Source organism: Ascaphus truei, chromosome 5, assembly GCF_040206685.1.
Source record: "Ascaphus truei isolate aAscTru1 chromosome 5, aAscTru1.hap1, whole genome shotgun sequence".
Classification (NCBI taxonomy): Eukaryota; Metazoa; Chordata; class Amphibia; order Anura; family Ascaphidae; genus Ascaphus; species Ascaphus truei.
Window position 1 is genome coordinate 147,110,717 of NC_134487.1, and position 20,077 is coordinate 147,130,793.

General features: G+C 39.0%; 1 protein-coding gene across 1 annotated transcript in view; it reads right to left on the bottom strand.

The window, feature by feature from the left end:
• Positions 1–20,077, bottom strand: part of STK32A (serine/threonine kinase 32A) — a 193,184-nt gene that overhangs the window by 59,716 nt on the left and 113,391 nt on the right. Inside the window, exon 6 of the mRNA XM_075601025.1 lies at positions 524–561. Within this exon, the coding sequence (XP_075457140.1) occupies positions 524–561 (38 nt within the window). The remainder of the gene's footprint in view (positions 1–523; positions 562–20,077) is intronic.

Sequence of the window (20,077 nt, forward strand, 5' to 3'; positions counted from 1 at the left end):
TATATATATATATCAGTGAATGTGATATCAGTGAAAGAAAAACATATATAATTAAAATCTGGTGAATTATGTTCCCTGTCTACTGCTAACCTGTTGAAAACACGTGGCACAACAGCACAAAGATACCTTTATGCACATTGTAAAAGATTGGAATTTGTGAGTACAAATTTCATTTGATTTGGGAAGAAGGCATCATCTTAAAATCACCAGACATATTGCACCATTGTATGTATGTTTGTTTCCACATATATATATATATATAAATATATATATATATATATATATATATATATACACGTGTGTGTGTGTGTGTGTGTGTGTGTGTGTGTGTGTGTGTGTGTGTGTGTGTGTGTGTGTGTGTGTGTACTGTAAATGTATGTACTGTTGAATAGTAAGGCAAGTGTGTTCAAGATTATTGCCAATAGCCACTGGTTTTACACACCTGCTGGAAAAAGGCCTTCAGTACAGAAAACTGTCTCATGACAGTACAGATAATATTACATATAACTAAAAAGGCTCTTACCTTGCTCGTCAAGTAAAATATTATCTGGTTTGATGTCCCTGTAAAGCAAAAGTGAAACATGCATTAGCATCAGTAAATATACATCAGCTAACCATAGTTACATTATTGTAGGTTATGGATTCAATAACCATATTTGTTCTGCTTTTGCAAAGGGCTCACCAATAACTGGGAAGCAACATGAAGTGATGTTCCTATTTCACCATCACACGCCATGTCAAGAAGTGCACCAATAAACTATTGTTTCTAAATATTAAATGGCAACATTATACTGTGTTTATAAATCTTCAAAATGAACCACTTCTTTCATTGGGCTTCCCATGAACAGAAATTATCCTTGTGAGCCCCACAAATCAGAATTATTATTTTTCAGGCAAATTGAAAAATAAATTGTGATTTACAATAAGTTAAAAAAAAACAAATGAGCTCTTATATTAGTGCACGTCCAATACCCTATATGTGTCTCCAACTAAACTGGCATACATGCTTCAAAAGTTTGTTCCTAAGGCAGAAGTCACAGGTCAGTTCAACCAGCTAGTAACTATTAGAATGATCAATAGGGCAATTAAAAATACATCCCAAGCACAGGTTTGTTCCAATCATGTTGATGTTATTTTCTATACTGTGTAGGGCAAAGATTTCAACTTGAAAATGTCCTGAACATGGAGAGTGACATGAGAGTGAAAATGGACAGATAAGATTACAGGATCAAAACATCACCCCTGGATCATCCAGAAAACGATAACCTACGCGTTTCGGGCCGTGCGCCCTTTATCAAGGTGTATTCAAACTTGTTGTGCAGGCCTGTTTTATAGTATGGGTATGTTTAATTATATAGACTTCAAAATAAGGTTATATATATTTTTATTATAGTTTTTGGTGTTCTTTTTACACTTACACTTTTTCTTAAATTATTCTGTGTGTTCTTTAATTACATATCGAAGTCTTGTCCACTTTACCTCTCTTCTAGAAAAATACATTGTATATATAGGATTACTATAGGAGGGGGACATGGTGCTGTTTTGTTTTGTTTTATCTTAATTTTATTTTATTGATTCTTCATTAGGTTTTGGATTATATTAATATTGAATTATTTAATTTGAGTAGAAGGGTCTACTCACTTTATGTTCTATATGTCAACACAGCATATGGTGTGGTTATTAATAGGGTGGTTCTCACATACTTTTTTCCCTTTATTTAATTTGTATATTTACATTTTTTATGTATACATGGATATTTTTATTTATATATGTTTTAGGTATAGTACACATTTAGTTAGGTTTGGGGATCTGTGTAGTGTATGGGGTGACGTTTTTTCTGCTAATTTTGATTTTAATATTGTTTGTGTCATGTGTCTCTCTCTTTTTTTACTTTAAGTTTTAAGTTCAAAGGCTTATTCCCTGTTACCAATCGGAAGCTCCGCTTCTATACCCTTGGTTGTTTCCTGAGTGTTTCTGGGGAACTAATAAAGTTTATTTTGATCTATGGTCTTCTGGTCCTATCAGGACAGGGTTACGAAGGGGGAGCGTTCCGATTGGCTATACGAGCGGTGACGTCACTGTCATGCCGCGAACGGCGCATGTATTTATATTTGTCTGTTTGTTAAGTTTGTATACACCTTGAGAAAGGGCGCATGGCCCGAAACGCGTAGGTGAGCGTTTTCTGGGTGATCCAGGGGTGATGTTTTGATCCTTTAATTTATTAAAAGGTTTTTTTGCTACCATTAGCCTCCTCCATTTATTGCAGGCAGTGCACTGCCTTTTTTCACCTGTTCTACTTTTCCTGCTTATTTGATTGCACGCTGTTCAGGATACCTGATGGGACTGCTCCTCTGGCACTATAAGGGAGTGTTTTCTTACATACTATGCCTAGTTATTATGGTTGGGACAATCTTTGTACTGTTCATTGTGCTGGCTAGCACTAGATACTAGTTCCTTGCCCTATCAAGGTATGTTTTCATTGCTCACCATCATATTGGAGTGTTCCCTACAGAAGAATTATTACAAAATTATTGGGACTCATATGTTTTGATGCACCGATTACCCACATTTTACAGATAAGATTACAGCCTGGGAAACCATCCGGATTCAGCTTCTTATAAAATAATGTAGGGGATTTTTTACTAAGAATGGGCAGAGTTTAAAACTAGGCTTATTTCTAGTGCTTCAGTCAGAAGGTATCACAAATGATGGTGCTCCAGTGTTCCCCACACGTCTGGCTGAATACAGATATAAGCCTAAGTATCAGCACTATCTCTTTTGAATCTCCGGATTGGACTTTGTTTGATCATTTTTGCTAGATCATTTTTTTGATCTGATTGAGGGAAGTACTAAAGTACATGTTATGCATGTAGGAATGGGCCAGAAGAAAGGGTTTATTACCCTGAAACGTTAACGTTGCCCCCCTCCACACTATTGTGAATATTATTGTTATTTTTTTCTTATTTTTCCTTTTTTCCCCTTATTTTTCGTTATCCTTTTGTCCTTCCTGTTCACACTATGTTTGATTTCTCTGTTATCTGTATGCTTAAATTGCACAGTATTTCACTCATTTATTCTCATCTTTATGAGTAAAATATATTATTTTTTAAATATTTCTGACTTAAGTATTTTTGAGTGCAGGCAGGGTTGCCATTTGTTTCAATATACAAACCTAAGACACCATTCTCTTTATTTTAGAAACAGTACTGTAACAATTTTAAAAATGTCTTAATGAAGTTGAGTATCAGGACAAAAATCAAATGTTGACTATGTGAAATATCAAGCTCCATTTTTCTAGTTAAATTCTACCATACATTTTATCTATTGTACTTGTATCGGATTTTAAAAAATGCCGCCCTTAGGTGGTTATTGCTGATAAAGGTGGTTCTACAAGCTATTGAATAATAAGTGGTACTTAGTTTTTCACACATGGCTTCTCCATTTTGGCTTTATTTTTGTTAACTAAATCATGACACAGTGTAATATGTCATGTGTTGTTGTTCATCTGAGGTAGTATTTACTTAATTTTTAGACCTGCTAAGGCAGCGGTGCGCAAACTGGGGGGCGCGACCCCCAGGGGGGGCGCAAGACTTCTGGTGGGGGGGGCGCGGGGTTTACAGAGGCCTCGCGCACTTCCCGAAGGCACTTAAATTAAGTGCCGGGGAGCTGCAGAGCCTCTCTAAAACTTTACTTACCTTGGCTCTAGTGGCTTCCTACATGCGTCACCATGGCAATGCGGTGTCAAATGATGCCGCGAGGTCATGTGACGTCACGTTGCTATGGCAACGGGACGTCATGACGCCAGAGCCGCCGCTGGAACCGAGGTAAGTGGGGTGAGGGGGGGCGCGGGTGTGAGGTGACCGCCAGCAGGGGGGCGCAGGGAAAAAAGTTTGCGCCCCTCCTGTGCTAAGGTAAGTGGTGCCCGCATGGGAGCTCCATTTACATATTGCTACTGTTTGCACTATGTTTGTCTTTTTTTCTTTTTAAAGGTATCAATGCTCCCCTGGTTTTTCTTACCTGTGTTTCGTGTGGACCTTGAAACAGTCCGTCTAAGGGTTTGAGTGTCTTTACCTTTTTTGTGTTTATTATTTTCACATTTTTCCACTAAGTGTTTATATTAAGATTTATTGCACTGTGATTAAGATATTGAGCGCCATCTAGTGTGTATTACTGTATATCCTCCTGTGCTAAGGAACAGATGATTGTTATTATGTTCTGATATGTAAAACCATGGAAATCAAAGAGGGTGTACTTTCTTTTTCACATGACTGTGTGTGTATATATATATATATATATATATATATATATATATATATATATATATATATATACTGTACAGTGTTCGACAAACCTATACATTTGCACGCCCCGGGCGAGTGGATTTAACACCGTGGCGAGCTCCTATTGGCCCAAGCAGCACACGTGTGGTACTAGGTGGCAAGTAGATTTTTTTGTTCGGCGAGTAGATTTTTTGGTGATTTGTCGACCATTGTATATATAAATAAATAACTATATAACTATAAAACATACACATACAGTAAGATAATTGCACATAGTTTTGCCTTAGGGAAAATAAAGGTCTTGCCTGAACAAGACACTGGTCTGGCTCTATTGTGGTTTAACATATGTAGCAGGGTCACCTTACCCTGCCTCTGGGTTGGGGAGCCCCTCCGGGGCAGGCGGCAGCCATTTGCGGGGCTATTGCGCCTAGGACCAGGCCACAGGATCCTGAGACATTCAAGTGAGACCCTCCTGCTGGAGCTCACCCCGTAGGGAGGATCAGGACCCTAAGGAGTGAGGGATTGGTGTCGGAGGCCCCGCTGTGTGGGACCTGACTGTTCCTTACTCTACCAGCTGCACCTGGGTACAGGAGTGCTCAGGAAGGTATATAAGTGCACCGACAGTTCATACAGGGGTAGCGCTACCTCACATTTGGGTGGAACTTGCTGGGACAAGACACCAGGGATATTGGTGCCCAGGGCACCCTCAGTACTTTGGGGTACCACCATTGATGTTAGTGTATTGTATTGATGTGCTGTATGTTATCTTTGTTCTACTGCAATACAGTAAAGCCGTTATATTATACCAGGCTGCATAGTGATTATTGTGTCCTATGAGGAGTCATCCCGCTTGCGCTGGGATCCTCATAGGTGGAGGCGCTGCACCGCGAGATATAGTACCCCAGGATCCCCAGAAGCGGAGGCTCTGGCCACCTGTGAGCCTCACTGTTAACAGCAGCATGTATAATCGCCTGCAGTTTCCCATAGGCATAGGGAAAAAGGGTTACACATACAATGAACGAGTTTCCCTAGCCGAATAAAGCATACACATGATCTGCTTGTTGGATGCACTTGAATAGCCTTACAAGACATTACCTGGGATTAGTAGCCCAATTACATCACTGTTCAGCTACTGTTTTGATCCTGCAGGACCTCAGCTGCAACATGATACTTTACAAAGAATAACCAGGCCTACTAGAGTGAAACTAATGATACCATGAGCAGGCTTAATCATATTAACACATTGAGTGCCTAACACATTAAGTACTAAAGAGATTATCATAATAATTGCACATTGCATATTTTTCCTTTTTTTCTGTTGAAAGGGCATGCAATAATATAGAGAGTTTTTTTGTAGGATGTTGCGATATTATGGCCTTATTCAATATCTACAAAAGTGACTGACTCGACCATTTTGGGCACAGAAAGCCCCATTGAAAACAGCCCAAACTGCTGCTTCGGTTGATATAGAATTACCCCTTAAATATTTAACAAATTGTAGTATAGATTATATAGTATGTAACAATAGACAAAAAGGCGCCAATGCTACATCCACTATGTATGTACGTGTGTATGTCTATGTTATTTATATAGCACCAAAAGTGTACACAGCGCTTCACAAAGACAATACAGTGCAGGGAATGATAATAATACAATAAGCGCAGCAAAGTCAGACAATAGGAAAGGAAATCCCTGCCCCGGAGAGCTTACAATATGACAAAATATTTACTTCAATACTAACTTGTTTTTTCTTCCTCTAAATATGGCTCATTTAGTTCAATGCTTTTGACCAAAACATTTCAAGTCTGCAACATCAAGATATGACCCCCTCAGCAGGTCCTACACTATCACATTATTTACTGTCTTTTATATTTCTTCCACTGCATAGAGAAAAGAGGAAACAAACTAACACAGCAGCCAACAGCATGGGGTGCATGACGAGTACGGTGCCTCATAGGTTTACATTTAGAAGCACAATGCGCTATGTATCAGTTTCAGTGCAGTTTTAAACCAGAACTGCCCGACTGAAGTCCAATGGACACAAATAAATATATATAATGCAGTGGTTTGGGATTTTGAGTTTGCTAAGACTGTGTATGTCAAAATGTAAACAAATTGTGGAAGGTCTGTGACCCCTCCTCCTTAGCTTAAGCTCACCCATTCAGCTTTTAATTAGTAGGTCCTGATACACACATGTGAATGAGGAGTCTATTGAGAGATTTCTTCCCCCAGGAGAGAGCTGGTGACTGGTGAGATCCTTTAGCAATAAACATGGGAAGTATAAATATATTTTTCAGATTTTCTTCCCACTATATTTATTAGTAACCAAGTAACTCCTCATAGTGATTTATATAACCACTGCTCTTATAATTAGAAAAGTTCCCATTTGTCACATCATTGGTAAACTACCCACAAATGCAACTTAATAAACAGTTCAGACAATACTGGTCTCATTTGTGACCCTTGAAGTCCACAGAGCTGGTGTGTTACCATCTGTAATTCTCCTCATTAGCAGCTCAGCAAATAGGACTACTATGACCAAGGTATTCATTACCATAAAACAGGTATTATTTCAAAACAAGTTAGGGATTCATCTTAAGCCCTTTCTTTGTTTCCAAGGAAATATGCTAGGTTATTCGCAATGAAATCCGCTAACCAGTATTTTAGAAAAAACGGCAAATATACACGTAGGACATTTGCTGCTTGAAAATTTTATACACTCAAATATTCACTCAGAATAGAAAAACTAACCTACAGTATTTAACTTTTAGTGACATCTACAGTATATTGTGCCAAATCTCGGGGGTGGGGGGGGCGGAGGGGGAAACACTTTTATTGCAAAAAAAAAAAAAAAATGCAAATTTCCTTGCAATGTTTTTGTATGTTATTCTTATTGAATATTCAAACAATTGCAGATTTTTATCTCCAGAGAACTGCAGATATTTATCTCCACAACTGTCTCTCGTTTATAACATTGTATCTTATTCTACCTGCTCATGTACGGTACACACCAAATCTGACCAGTTTGCAAAGAACAAAACAAACAAAGTACCTAAATAACATTTGTTCAACAGTTGGGAATTGCGAAAACTCTTGAATGAATACAGCTAGGTGTGTTTTCATGTGAGATAAAAATTTGGAATTCTCATTGTATTCAATAAATATTTATATATGAATAATTCCATATGTTTTTGTGACAGGAGTTTGTAAGAAATAACAGTGTTATGCCGACAGAGTATATAGAAAGAAGAGGAACAAACCTCTAAAGACCGATGCTCCAAAACAGACGGGAAAATTGTACTCTCAAAAATAAAGTCTAATGCTGCCACTGATCAGGCTAAATTGAATATGTTGGCATTGTTGACTCCCAGTGTGTAACCGGACTCACCATCAGGACGGGGGTACTATTATGCGGTAAGGGGAGGCAGAGATGTCAGTGAACGTTAAGTGCATCCCACGGCAACCTCAAAACGTATCCACCACTGCCCTCACTAAATTCTGGCGTCCCATACAGTATAAGCAGGCATGTACTGACAGTCTTGTCACGACGTTGCTGCTGATACAGTATGAACGCTGTAAGGATATAGTTGAAACCAGTGCGCAGACTCGGCGTGCTCCTGCCCAAAATCCAAAGGTAGAGAAAAATTGCTGCAATGGCAGTTCACTGCCGTCTGGTAGGTATTTAAAAAATCTGGTACATTACTTTTGCACTAGTTCTGACCCAGTTTTGACAAAGTCCTATACCTGGGACGAAACACGTCAGTTATTTTTGCCATGTGTATGACTATCTTTGCACATAAATTTTTGTTCATTTTTTTTACTGATTGCACTTGGTTATTTTTAAATACCCACCGGACGGCAGTGAACCGCCATTGCAGCAATTTTTCTATGCCGACAGAGTACACAGCACTGCGAACCTGTTTTCTACATGGCCTCTTGCCTCATTATTTTAGACATTTTTGAAATTTCCTGGGCTGATTAAATCTGCCCACAAAATCTGATACAAGGTGGCAGCAAAGGATAAATAAAGTGCCCTACTGGTCAACATTTGGTAAGTAAATGTGGGAGATCCCTTCATCTTCCATTGACTTGCTGTGGGTTGAAGGAAATGTTTCCACGTAATAAAGGAGAAAGATGATATATATTTGCTGAAAAATGTAAGTAGGGAGAGCTGGTCAGTACACATGAGGTCAGCAGGGTCATACAGTACCTGCACAATAGGTTTATTTTATTTTTACAGTGCCTCATTTGTAGGTTTTTCATACTCCATGACAATATTGTGAGGGATGGTTTGGTTGCAGAGAAAGTTCAATGCAGTAAATATACCACTTCTAACAATTAGATCAAAACATCCTTTTTATTGTAGTTCATACATGTATATGCAGATTTCAGTTAACAGTTACGTATACCTGTATTACTGTGAATGCAATTGCTTCTTAGCAAATTTGGAACATAGATTATTGGGATATTATTGATCACTGTTTTCCTCTGTTCTGCATCATTTCATAATAAATTGCTGGCTCCTCTGGCACTCAAGGCCTTAAACTGCCCCATCTAACCGAGCACAAAATCTGCTAAGAAATTATGATCAAATGTATGAAATGTGCTATATTATTTTAGAAATTACATGGGACATAACTGATAAATGACAGTGTTAATCAATAATAATAATTATTCCCTTGTACAGAGACTTCTCTATGTGTCGTACCATTTATTACAATTACTACTTCACCAGCAGTTTGCTATTATTAGGTGCTTTGAGCTGTTTCAGCTCCTATGACACAAGTGTTGGTACCATGGGGTGCCTTTTGTTCTTCCTGAAATGGCTGGAGACTTTTTGCTATTTTATAGAGCTGATCATAGCCACTGATCTCCAAATGTCAACGTGAATAGAAGGGGAAAACTACCTCTTCTGTTCATGCTATCGTGGGAGAAAATGCAGAGGGGAAAAATAGTGCTGGAGCCAAGATGTTCATAGCACACTGGGCCACTACACATGTTGGAATACAAGAGGGTAAAGAGTTCTTTGTTCAGATAGGAGTCTAAGCAAAACCACTGGAAAACATAACACCACATTTATACTGTATATAAGAAAGGAGCCCCAATGTGAAGCAATGGGATTTTAACTGTGATAAATCTGGTGTAATACTTTTTCACTGGTTCTGACCCAGTTTTGCAGCCGGAAAACTTTAGTAAACAAACCCACCTAGTGTTTATTTTTATATTTTATAATGGTTCTTTAGATATTTCATGCTACAAACGATTTATTCCCAAATCTCATATGAAGTTATTTCTCTTCGCACTTTAATTTTGTGTGTCATTTACTCTCCTTGTTCTTTGTTCTCTGAACCCACTGACCTGATGACCTTTAAGTGCACGGCAGTTATAACTGCGTGTTACCCTGCTCCTCGCTATATTTTAATAGGGGTAAACCTCTTAAAATGATTTTATCTAAGAGCTCACTATTTATATAACATATTTTTAAAAAATCAGATTTTACTGCAAAATGAGGTTTAAATATTTCTACAATTAAGTAACAAAGACGAGATGACGTTACAATTGCTCGTGTCTTTCAAGCTCATTTAGGCAGGTGCGTCACTCAACCTAGAAACAAAATGTAGTGTACTAATGAAGGGATTGAGTTCATGTCCTAAGCCCTACAGCTGCTCCCAGGCAACAAATAATATATGAGTGTCTGTTACACAGTGCAGAAGGGTACTTGGTGCTTTATGGACCATGCGATGTGCAAAATGAGCAGAAAGTCTTTCTTCAGGTATACCACTTGGAATGGAAACTTGGTTTTATCAAGAAAGAAGAGGGAATATTGATATCTCCAATACAAATAGTAAAATGCTCTTAAACCGCAGCTGTCCATGTAAAGTTGTGTAATGAAAACACTGTAAAAAACAATACAGTGCAGTAAAGACAACACGCAGGAGCCGGTACACACACCTTCCCCAAGCCTCTTCTCTTCATAAAGTGCTTAAAAGCTCAAAGTTCTTAGTCATTTTAATTGAAATTGTAAATGAACACAGGGAAGTCACTATTTCAGGCATCACAGACATCACTGTCATTTGATGTAGCTTTCAGCTGAAGCTAGATGACAGGAAGATACAGTACAATGTAACTAAGTTATCTAGCAATATACAATAGATGCCTTTAAATACTAGTGTACAGAAACTCTGTCTCAAAGGAAAACTCCACACTGATGTCTGATTTCCCTAATCTTTAGCTTCTGAGGTTACCATGACAACCATTAGACTGCAATGGGCATGGGAAGAGCTTCATTGTAACCTCCCGTAGACATAATATTTATGATGGTTATATCTCCTGAACGAAGTATCAGATTTAAAAAAAAAATAATAATATAAAAACAGATTTGGAAAGGGCAAAAAAACTGGCGATAAGTATGGACTGCTGTTTTAATACTTTAAAACGAGAGGTAACTCTCAATGTATTACTTCCTGGTAAAATATTTTATAAATAAATAAAATAAATAATATGATAGACCCTGGTATGATTTGGAGTCACGCTATACATACAGCCTATAACTGACTAAGAGGGTAATTCTGTATACTCCGAAGCAGTTCTTGGGCTGTTTGTGCCTAAAAAGCCCCATTGATGTCAGTCCCTAACTTTGCTAGACATAGGGAGTCTCCTGGACACAAAATTGGGCCAAACGAACTCCATAAGGTTTATCAAAGGAAAAAGTTGTATTGCTTTAAATGGGATTTGTCTTACTTTTGTTAGAAATATGGCGCTGCCTTTTGCACTGATCTTGCAGCCAGAAACCTTTAATAACTAGACCCCATGGAGAAGAAACAGGCAGTTCTAAACAAGACAAGCAGTTCTCAAAGACACCGTTCTTTACACTATACTGCTACCAAAGGCAAATGACACCAAACAGACCGTCTGGTTCACAGATATTTGCATTTGTATTACCGAAGATTCAAATACTGGTAACTAAGGTAGGACCGTTGTGGTTAACAGTTTAATATAAAAACACGTGAAAAAAGTCAGAGAAGCATGGGTAGTTGCTACTGTAAAAATGAAAACATTATTCTTGCAGTTTGCTTTAAAAATGTTGATGCATTGCATGCTAATGTGAACATATTCAGCATTGACGTTAAAAGAAAGAAAAAATTAAATTACTCAGCCAGAAGAAATTTTAACATATTTACAATGGAGATCGCATTCAAAAGAGTATTCCAGATAAGTTCTGTGATGTGAATTGTGAGTAAATGGGTATAATTAGAACATCATTCAAGCCTGGAACTACATGACGACATCACAGTAGCTGTGCATGATGAAAATAAATTACTCAAGCTGCTTTAGGGTATGTCCATAGTGAAAGCGAGCACGAGCGCGAGCAATGGCAAATTGTGGACTGTAGGTTTTTGGAAAGAGAGTGAGGGGTGGGCGCAGTCGTGATGTGGAGGGGCGTGTCAAGGAAGTGTCATGTATGAGAACACCTTTAGCAAATAATAAAATGCATAATGCCATGCAATTTACAGAAGTATTCTGCAAACTTAAATACACTATTATGCATGAAAACATGCCTTATTAAAAAAAATTTCTAAAATGTGATGCATTGAAATAACCATTGTACACTACAAAATTTTTTTTTAACAATTATATAAAAGTAATGGACAATACATCAGAAATTTCTCTCCATAAATTATCAATGATATTTCTGTCATGGTATGAATTAAAGGTTCACGTTTGTAAACCTCAAAAATCAAATTTTCAATAGATGAGTCGCCCATATTCTCACAGGAAGCAAGCACAACTCAAACAAACAGAAACAACATAAGTTTTTAAAGATGTCACTATGATCCAAACTGATCTATATAAAATAAAAGTAAATAAATGATGCTCCTTCCAAAATTAAAGCAAGAAAAGAAGCTGACAAAGCACTGCTACCAATAAAATACATCACCAGCCCACCCCAATTGATTAATTAGGACAAGTTTTCGTAATTAATTGTAGGCAATCAAGTATCAGAATGTGAGCAAACTATCAAGCTATGCAAGGGAAAAGCAGCACAATAAAGTCACAAAAGAACAAATGTAAATCATCCTATCAACAGTGAAAAATAAAACAAAAGTTACCAACAATCGCCCTTACATACAGTAAATAGAATTTTATGGATAATCAGTGAATCAATTATTTATGTATAACCACTTCTCAATGGGTTTAGCCAAGCTATCTCGTGGTTAGTGAAAATGATTTTTCATTTTGTGTGTGTGTGTGTGTGTGTGTGTGTGTATGTGTATGAAAGAGAGTTGAAATCTTCAACAAGAAATTGTACGAGAACACAGATAACACAGGGCATAATACAGAAGATGAAGGGCAAGAAGAAACCACCAATGATATACCATGCGTTCTTCCAGATAAAGTTGCAAAGACTATTAAATCCATAGAGAATGGGAAGCCCCCCAAAACTTTGAAAGAGGTTTGGGACAAAGTAGAGAAAATACGTGCAAAACTCTTTACATACTGTACAGCATGGAGAAGAGGAACTATGGAGCAATGCCATAGTTATCCTCATCCATAAAAAAGGAGACAAAAGAAGACCTTGAGAACTTCAGACCAATTAATCTACTTCCAATCACTTACAAGATTTTTATGAAGATCCTCACTAATTGGCTGAAACAGATCCTGGACTGTGCGCAACCTGGAATACAGGTGAGATTTTGGTGTAAAAGCTATGTAATGAACCTCATACCAGTTGTTCGGGAAGTGATTTCCTAAAGTAATGAATATGATCAACCAATCAGTTTAGGATTAATAGATTATGAAAAAGCACTTGATTCTGCCCACACCAGCAATTTTAAATGCCTTAAGAAGACACAGTGTTGAAGGAGTATACATTGATGTTATAAGGAACATTTATGAGCATGCCACATTGATGATTACATTACATGAAAACCCAAGCAAGATAAGGATAAACAAGTGTATGGGAGAGTAACATACCATGTCAACAAAGCTTTTTACAGCAACACTTGATGGTTCCAGAAAGTGAATTGGGAAGAAAATTGAATTCAAATCAACAGTAAATACTTGAGTCACCTACGATTTGCAGGCAACATTGTTATTGTTGAAACAGTCCAGAAAACCTCCAACCACATAAGAGAACTAGCTGAAGCAAGTAAGAAGGTGGTTCTCCATATGAATCTCAGCATGACCATGTGATGTTCAACAATTGTGTCAACTATACTGTACAAATATCAAAATAAATGGAATAGAACTAGAAGAATTTGAACGCTATGTCTATCTTGGCAAGCAAGTATCAATGGATGGGAACCTTTTGAATGAAATCAATAGAATAATGGAGAAAATCTGGGAAAAAAAGAAGAAAAACTTTCAAGGGAACCTTTCCTCAATAGGAAAGTATTTGACCAGTATTTTCTGCCTGTCCTCACATATAGATGTGGAACTTGGACCCTAAAGGCAAAGAAAATTCAGACGGTTCAGACAACCCACCGAAGAATGGAGACATGTATGCTGGGTATTACTCAGAGAGAGCAAAGCAGAATTGATCTGCTACCAGTGCTCAAGGGCCAAAAAGCGTAGGAATGTCCTTAATATTATAACACACGTATGAGGCACTAACATGAGCAAATGAACAGTTCTCAGCGGACAAAATAATGCAGGTTGGGAGGAGGGGTGATAAGGGGTGACAATAAGAATCGCCGACTGTCTTCAATGAGAACAGCCTGGCTAATGCTACGTCACCCTCAGCCCACTCTGCCAATGAAATACCTGCTATCACGCTGCTTGTATCCAGTGTATCCATGCTGAAGAGGAGATAATCCACCGGAGTAAGTATATATAGAAATCCACGTGCCACCAGTAGGAGTAACCGGAACAATGAGAGGAGGGAGCGGTGCACTGAGGTAAGTAGGTAAACCAAACGCAGCTCTAACAAAAACGACTATTTATTGAAAAAAGGGACAAACATCACAAAGCTAGAAACCTCTGATGAGTTTCATCCCACAGGGGACTTTGTCAAAGTTTGTCCCTTTTTTCAATAAATAGTCGTTTTTGTTAGAGCTGCGTTTGGTTTACCTACTTACCTCAGTGCACCGCTCCCTCCTCTCATTGTTCCGGGTATTACTCAGAGACAGGAAAAAATTATGAATGTGTTCACAAAAGCAAACAAAAGTCTGTCATCGCCACAAGGGTGAAGAAATGAAAATGGCAGGGAGCCAGACATATTACCAAAATAAATGACCATCATTGGAAAAAAATGGTACTCAACTGGATTTCAAGGGATATTAAAAAGTCAAGATGACAACCAAAATTAAGATGGGAGAATGAAATAACAACATTTGTTGGAGCAATATGGAGAGGCTTGTAACCGCAGTACCTGGAAGATCATTGGGGAGGCCTTCATCCAAGCAGAGGGTCAACAAGGGCTAAAATGATGATGATATACTCTATTTCACTGCAAAATGGAAATAAACCAACACAATTCTAAATGCAATGACTGGTTCGTTTTGGGAAACTCACATGGGAACATCAAGCACTGCAAAGCTTGCAGGATGAACTCAACCTAGCACATGCAACATGATGAAATATCTTTGCCAATTGAAAGACTTTAATAGTATATAATTATGTTTTTGCCCAGTGGGGACAAAATAAACACAGTGAATGAATAGGTTGATAGATTCATATCCCTTTCAGAACAGCTGTACATTATTTGTAACCCACAAGAGGAATCCAGAAAGCATGTTTACATGAATGCAAACTGCACAACTTAGCAAAGATAATGAACCACGAACACATGACCCAATCACTTCTATAGTTCACCAGCCCCTGCAATTTTAGCTGATTCCCATAATACTGATATTTATGATCTAAATAGATATACTGGAGAGCAGCTTTAAATATTCATTCATACTGTACCACTTCTCATCTCCACTATAAGTGTTTTTACAATTTTGACTAATAGTTTTAGTTGGCCTTTGTTAACTTTTAGATATGATGTGTTTTAGACTGAATGATGAAGGAGTTAAATTTACATGACAAATATCATAAACTGCACTTTTTGGATAATACTTGCTGCCAAAACTGTACAGGTTAAAGCTTTTTTTATGCAGTACAATTCCCAATGTAGTTAGTCAATGACATCTGGGACAATTCTATAGTGAAACCACAAAGCAAAAGTCTGGACATATCACAGTGTGAGATCAAATATTTAAAGAACATAAAAGGGCTTCAGCACCCTTAAATGCCTCCCCTGTAGACTCTGACATCTTTCTCCTCTTCTTTCTCTATTTGCAAATTAGACATAAGAGTAAAGAGAACAAATCACCTTTCTCTGTAAGAAGTAATTATCTGTTTGAATTGTGAAGCACCAGTAGCTGCTAATATGTAATTATTTCTCACAAGATGAAGCAGCTCATGTCTATTGTAGACATCTTAAATCTCAAGTGCCCGATCATTTTATGGCTGGAGTTACCAACTCCAGTCCTTAAGGGCCACCAACAGGTCCATTTTTTTAGGATATCCCTGCTTCAGCACAGGTGGCTCAATTAGTGACCTGTTTGTGGTCAGTGATGACTGGAGTTGGCAACCCCTGTGTTATGGCTTTGTAAAGGTGAACGTTGCATTTAAATAGTGTGAAGGTAGGAATATTATGCATTTTCTCCTTTAGGCAGCTAAATGTGAAGGATACATACAGTAAGTTGATGATTAGTAGTGACCAAGATAAATAAATAGTTAAAGTGTGTTTCAGTTAGCAAGACATGGATTTGACTTCCTTTTTTGGGGGGGTTTGCACACAATTATGTTAAAACAGGGATTATGAAATGAAGGGCACAGAGATACAAATTGTCAAATAATTCCTGGGAGGAGGGGGAAAAGAATCCTTCAATACATTCTTAAAAAAAGGAAATGTCAGCCGCCTGCACTAAGGCAGTGGCCTCACGGTGGGTGCGAGCCCCCCATTCCCCCACTGTGGGACTTTCTGCATTGCCTCCCTTCGCTCCATTCTGCCCCGCCGGCAGCTCCGGAATTAAGCCTGGGGGAGTAGCTATTGATGTAATTAGGAAGGGAGGTTATATGTATGGAATGCGCTAGGAGGTGGGCCCATAGATAGTGACCACCAGGTAGCCTCCTGGCAGAGAATAATTGGTCAATTCCAATTCTGATATGGTTGTTGAATTGAGGTAGAATGGCAGATGAGGTAGAGTAAAAGCAGGCAGCTCTTCTCTCTCTCTGACAGCTCCACAGAACTAAAGTCCAGCAGGGTGTGATAACTTCTCCCATAACTGAGACAGAGTCCTGGATTGGTTCTTGGTGTGTAGCCCCTCACCTAGGTGGAACACAGAGTAGGGCTGGGCGAACCAAGGAGTGACTAAGCTCCGGCTGATCCATTCACAATGATGGGCGGTTTAAGCGTTTGCCGCCGAAGAGGATGCAACTTGTTTTGCAAAACCCATGCGGTCCCGTGGATTTAGTCGGGAATGCCATCTTGGTTGCACAATACATGCTATGTACTCCATTTTAGAGTGCACAGCAAAGTCCATTACATTAGAGGTACACAGGATCCCTGGTGACGACTCAGGGGCCCATTACTCACACTTTACATTGTAGAACAGGCCATGACAAAGGTGCACAGGGTCCCCCAGCTCCAACTGAAAGGTGTCCGTCCCTATTTTGAACAAGATGCGGGGTTCACGCTCTGGATGCTTTCACACAGGGTGCGCCACCATAACACGATTTCAGGTACTCAGAGTCCCCAGCAACACTGAAAGGAGTCCTGACACCAGTATTTTTCTTGGTTAGGAGCTTGAAGGGTACACGCTCTCTGGTAACATACCCTCAGGGTGCGCCCCAACTAGCACAGTTCATCGTGCAAGGTACACAGGGTCCCCAGCCTACAACTGAAAGGGCCCGTCCCTGTCTTGAACTTGATGAAGGGTCTTCACGCTCCCTGGTAAAATGCCCTCAGGGTACGCTCCAACACCATCTGTCTTTCGGAAAGGGTCTAGGCTAGCCACCTCCCAAGTGTCGCATCAGGGAGAGGCTCCCCCCTTCCTTAATGCGGATGGGTGCCCAGGGTCGCTGGTGGAGCATCAGGGGTCTGGCCCTGGCCTCATTTACTGCTGCCGGCTGCAAAGTCTCTAAAAGCCTGCCCTGTTGCTGCATCTCAGCAGCGCCTCAATTTGTAGCGCTGCTTCCCCCCCACCCCCCTCTGGTGGTTTCTGCTTAGACTACAGGTATATGTGGTGCTGGCTACCTGTCAGGGTCCAGGAGAGATGAGCTTCCACGATGTTGTGGGGAACAGGACAGGCTTTAGGTGATCCTCAGGTTCTTTTCATTCAGTGACAGCACCTCCAGTCACAGCAGGCTACAGCAGAGCTGCAGGCAGTCCCTACCATGACAGTTCTTTTCTCCTATACTTTTCTCCAATAGACTGTGACTTAGCCAGAAGTACAGTATATAAAAGGGGTCTTTATTTGATGCAGCCACTGCAGATGGTATAACAGCATTTGCATATAGTGGAGAATGGGTTTCGGGCCCTTTTTAAGTGTCCTTTGACATCCTTGGACCACACTCCAAAATATGGAGGAACTGTACCTTTTAACCCTGTTAAAATTTTGGACAAAGTTTACTATGGAATAATAAATGATATAATCCTACTTTATTTGTGAGTCCTGGAGAATGACAATCATCAGATATTCATTTAGCAGTTCCTCAAAAATAAATGTTATGTATATTCCTCATTAAATTATTACTTGATAATATTTTTTTATAGAAATTAAATTAATAAACTATTATAATATGTAACTGTGTATATACTGTTTTATATTTCTATTCAATAAACAGCCCCTGGTTTTGGCAACCTTTATAGAATCCTTTTAACATGTATTACCACAAATCTGTGCATTTGTGATATTGCTAGTAGTGATTATTTAATCATACAATATTTTTTTCATCTGAACTGAATGCATAAAGTGACATTAACATTTGTATCACAGTATCAGACTGAAAATACCTGATATTAACTCATCTCTGTGTCATACATAGAGCAGCAATTAATTTCTGAAGAATCAGCTTTCACATACTTGATTTGCTGATTGCAGTCATCTAAGTGTGAGTCCCATAAGACATCTCACTGTTACTAATGTTATCTATTAAGGGTGAGTATTATGTTCCTCTTCACTTTAATCAATGTTTCTCCTCCAGAACAGTACTTTGACTCCCCTCTGATAATTTATGAATATTAACCTTTAAAGTGCCCTTTTGATATAACAGACATGTCGTAAGGACTGGTCAGACCTAAACGTACCAGGTATGTCATGTACACCCCTCCCAAACCCCATTGTGCAGCTGGCAGGGCTATTACTCTACCAGCTGCAGCAGCTCATAAGTACTTCATAGTGCCCCAGTCAGAGGGCCGATCACTGATTAGAGCAGCCTGGCCCCATGTGCAGGAGCCTGTCTCATTGGCTGCCCCCTCACCCTGTCGTTTAAGTTTCAAGACACCCGGAGATACAGCAATACAAGTCAATAATTGCCTTCTTGAACACACCCTAAGAACATGACTGACAGGTATAAGGATGGGTGGGCGGGGGGAGGTGTGAACAGAGTTGTAGGAGAGGGAGGGGGTCGGAGTTGTAAAAGGGGTGGTAAGAGATGTTGGAAGGGGATGTAGGGTTAAATCTGTATGTAAGGAGTCAGATGTAGGAGGGCATATGGAGGCCTACCTACTTACTCGCTTCAGCAAGTTCTATGATTTGTTGCTGGAAGTCTTCTGGACTTATGGCAAAAATAATAATGTCGTCTTGGTATTTTAATCTCTCTTGAAAACCATTAGAGTATCATCTTGGTCCAACGATGATCATTTCTTCTTGCGTTATATCCGGCCCGCTGCCATTTTAATTTCTTCACTCTTGCGATGATGTCACAGATTCTTGTTTGGTTTCGAAACCCATTCATTTTTTTCCCTGTCTCTTCGGGTAATACCAAGTATACATCTCACCATGCTTCTTTCTGTTGTCTAAAACATCTTAATTATATTCGTATTTAGAGTCCAAGTTTCACAACTATACGTGAGCATGGTCAGAACACACTGGTCATAAACCTTCTACTTGAGGCACAGAGGAAGGTTCTCTTGAAAGATTGGCTTGTTTTTTCCAAATGTGCTTAAACCCATATTCATTCTCCTATTGATTTCATTCTAAAGGTCCCCATCCATTTTTATTTGCTGGCCAAGGTAGACATAGTCTTCGACGACTTTTAGTTCTAGTCCACTTATTTCAATGTTTACAGACTTGACACATTTGTTGAGCATCACTTTTGGTCTTGCTAAAATTCAAATGGTGGCCAACATTCTTACTTTCTTTGGTGACTTCTCCAATTTGTTGCAGGAGGTCTTCTGAACATTTTAAGTGAAACTTCTTTGTCTTTTGTCACATAAATTGTATTTGTGATGGGGATGTTTTTTTTTTTTAGAACTTGTATTTTATTATACATAAATGCATGATATACATAAAAAAAAAGACATCAGGTGCATATTTAGCATATCATATACAATAACAAAAGCATAATAAACTCACGTAGTTTTTCGAGCCCTACTTAACCACGTGAGTGGGAATCGTCATGTGTAAGGTACTGGGGTAAATAATAATAAAAAAAAAAAAAAGGGGGTTGGGGGGGGAGGAGGTAAAGGAGGGGGTGGGGGGAGAGGAGAGAGGGAAGGTGTATCCAAGGATAATAATACATCTGCCTCCGGGGAACACCTGGACAGCGTGAGGACTATGTATCAACTAGTGAGGCCTTTC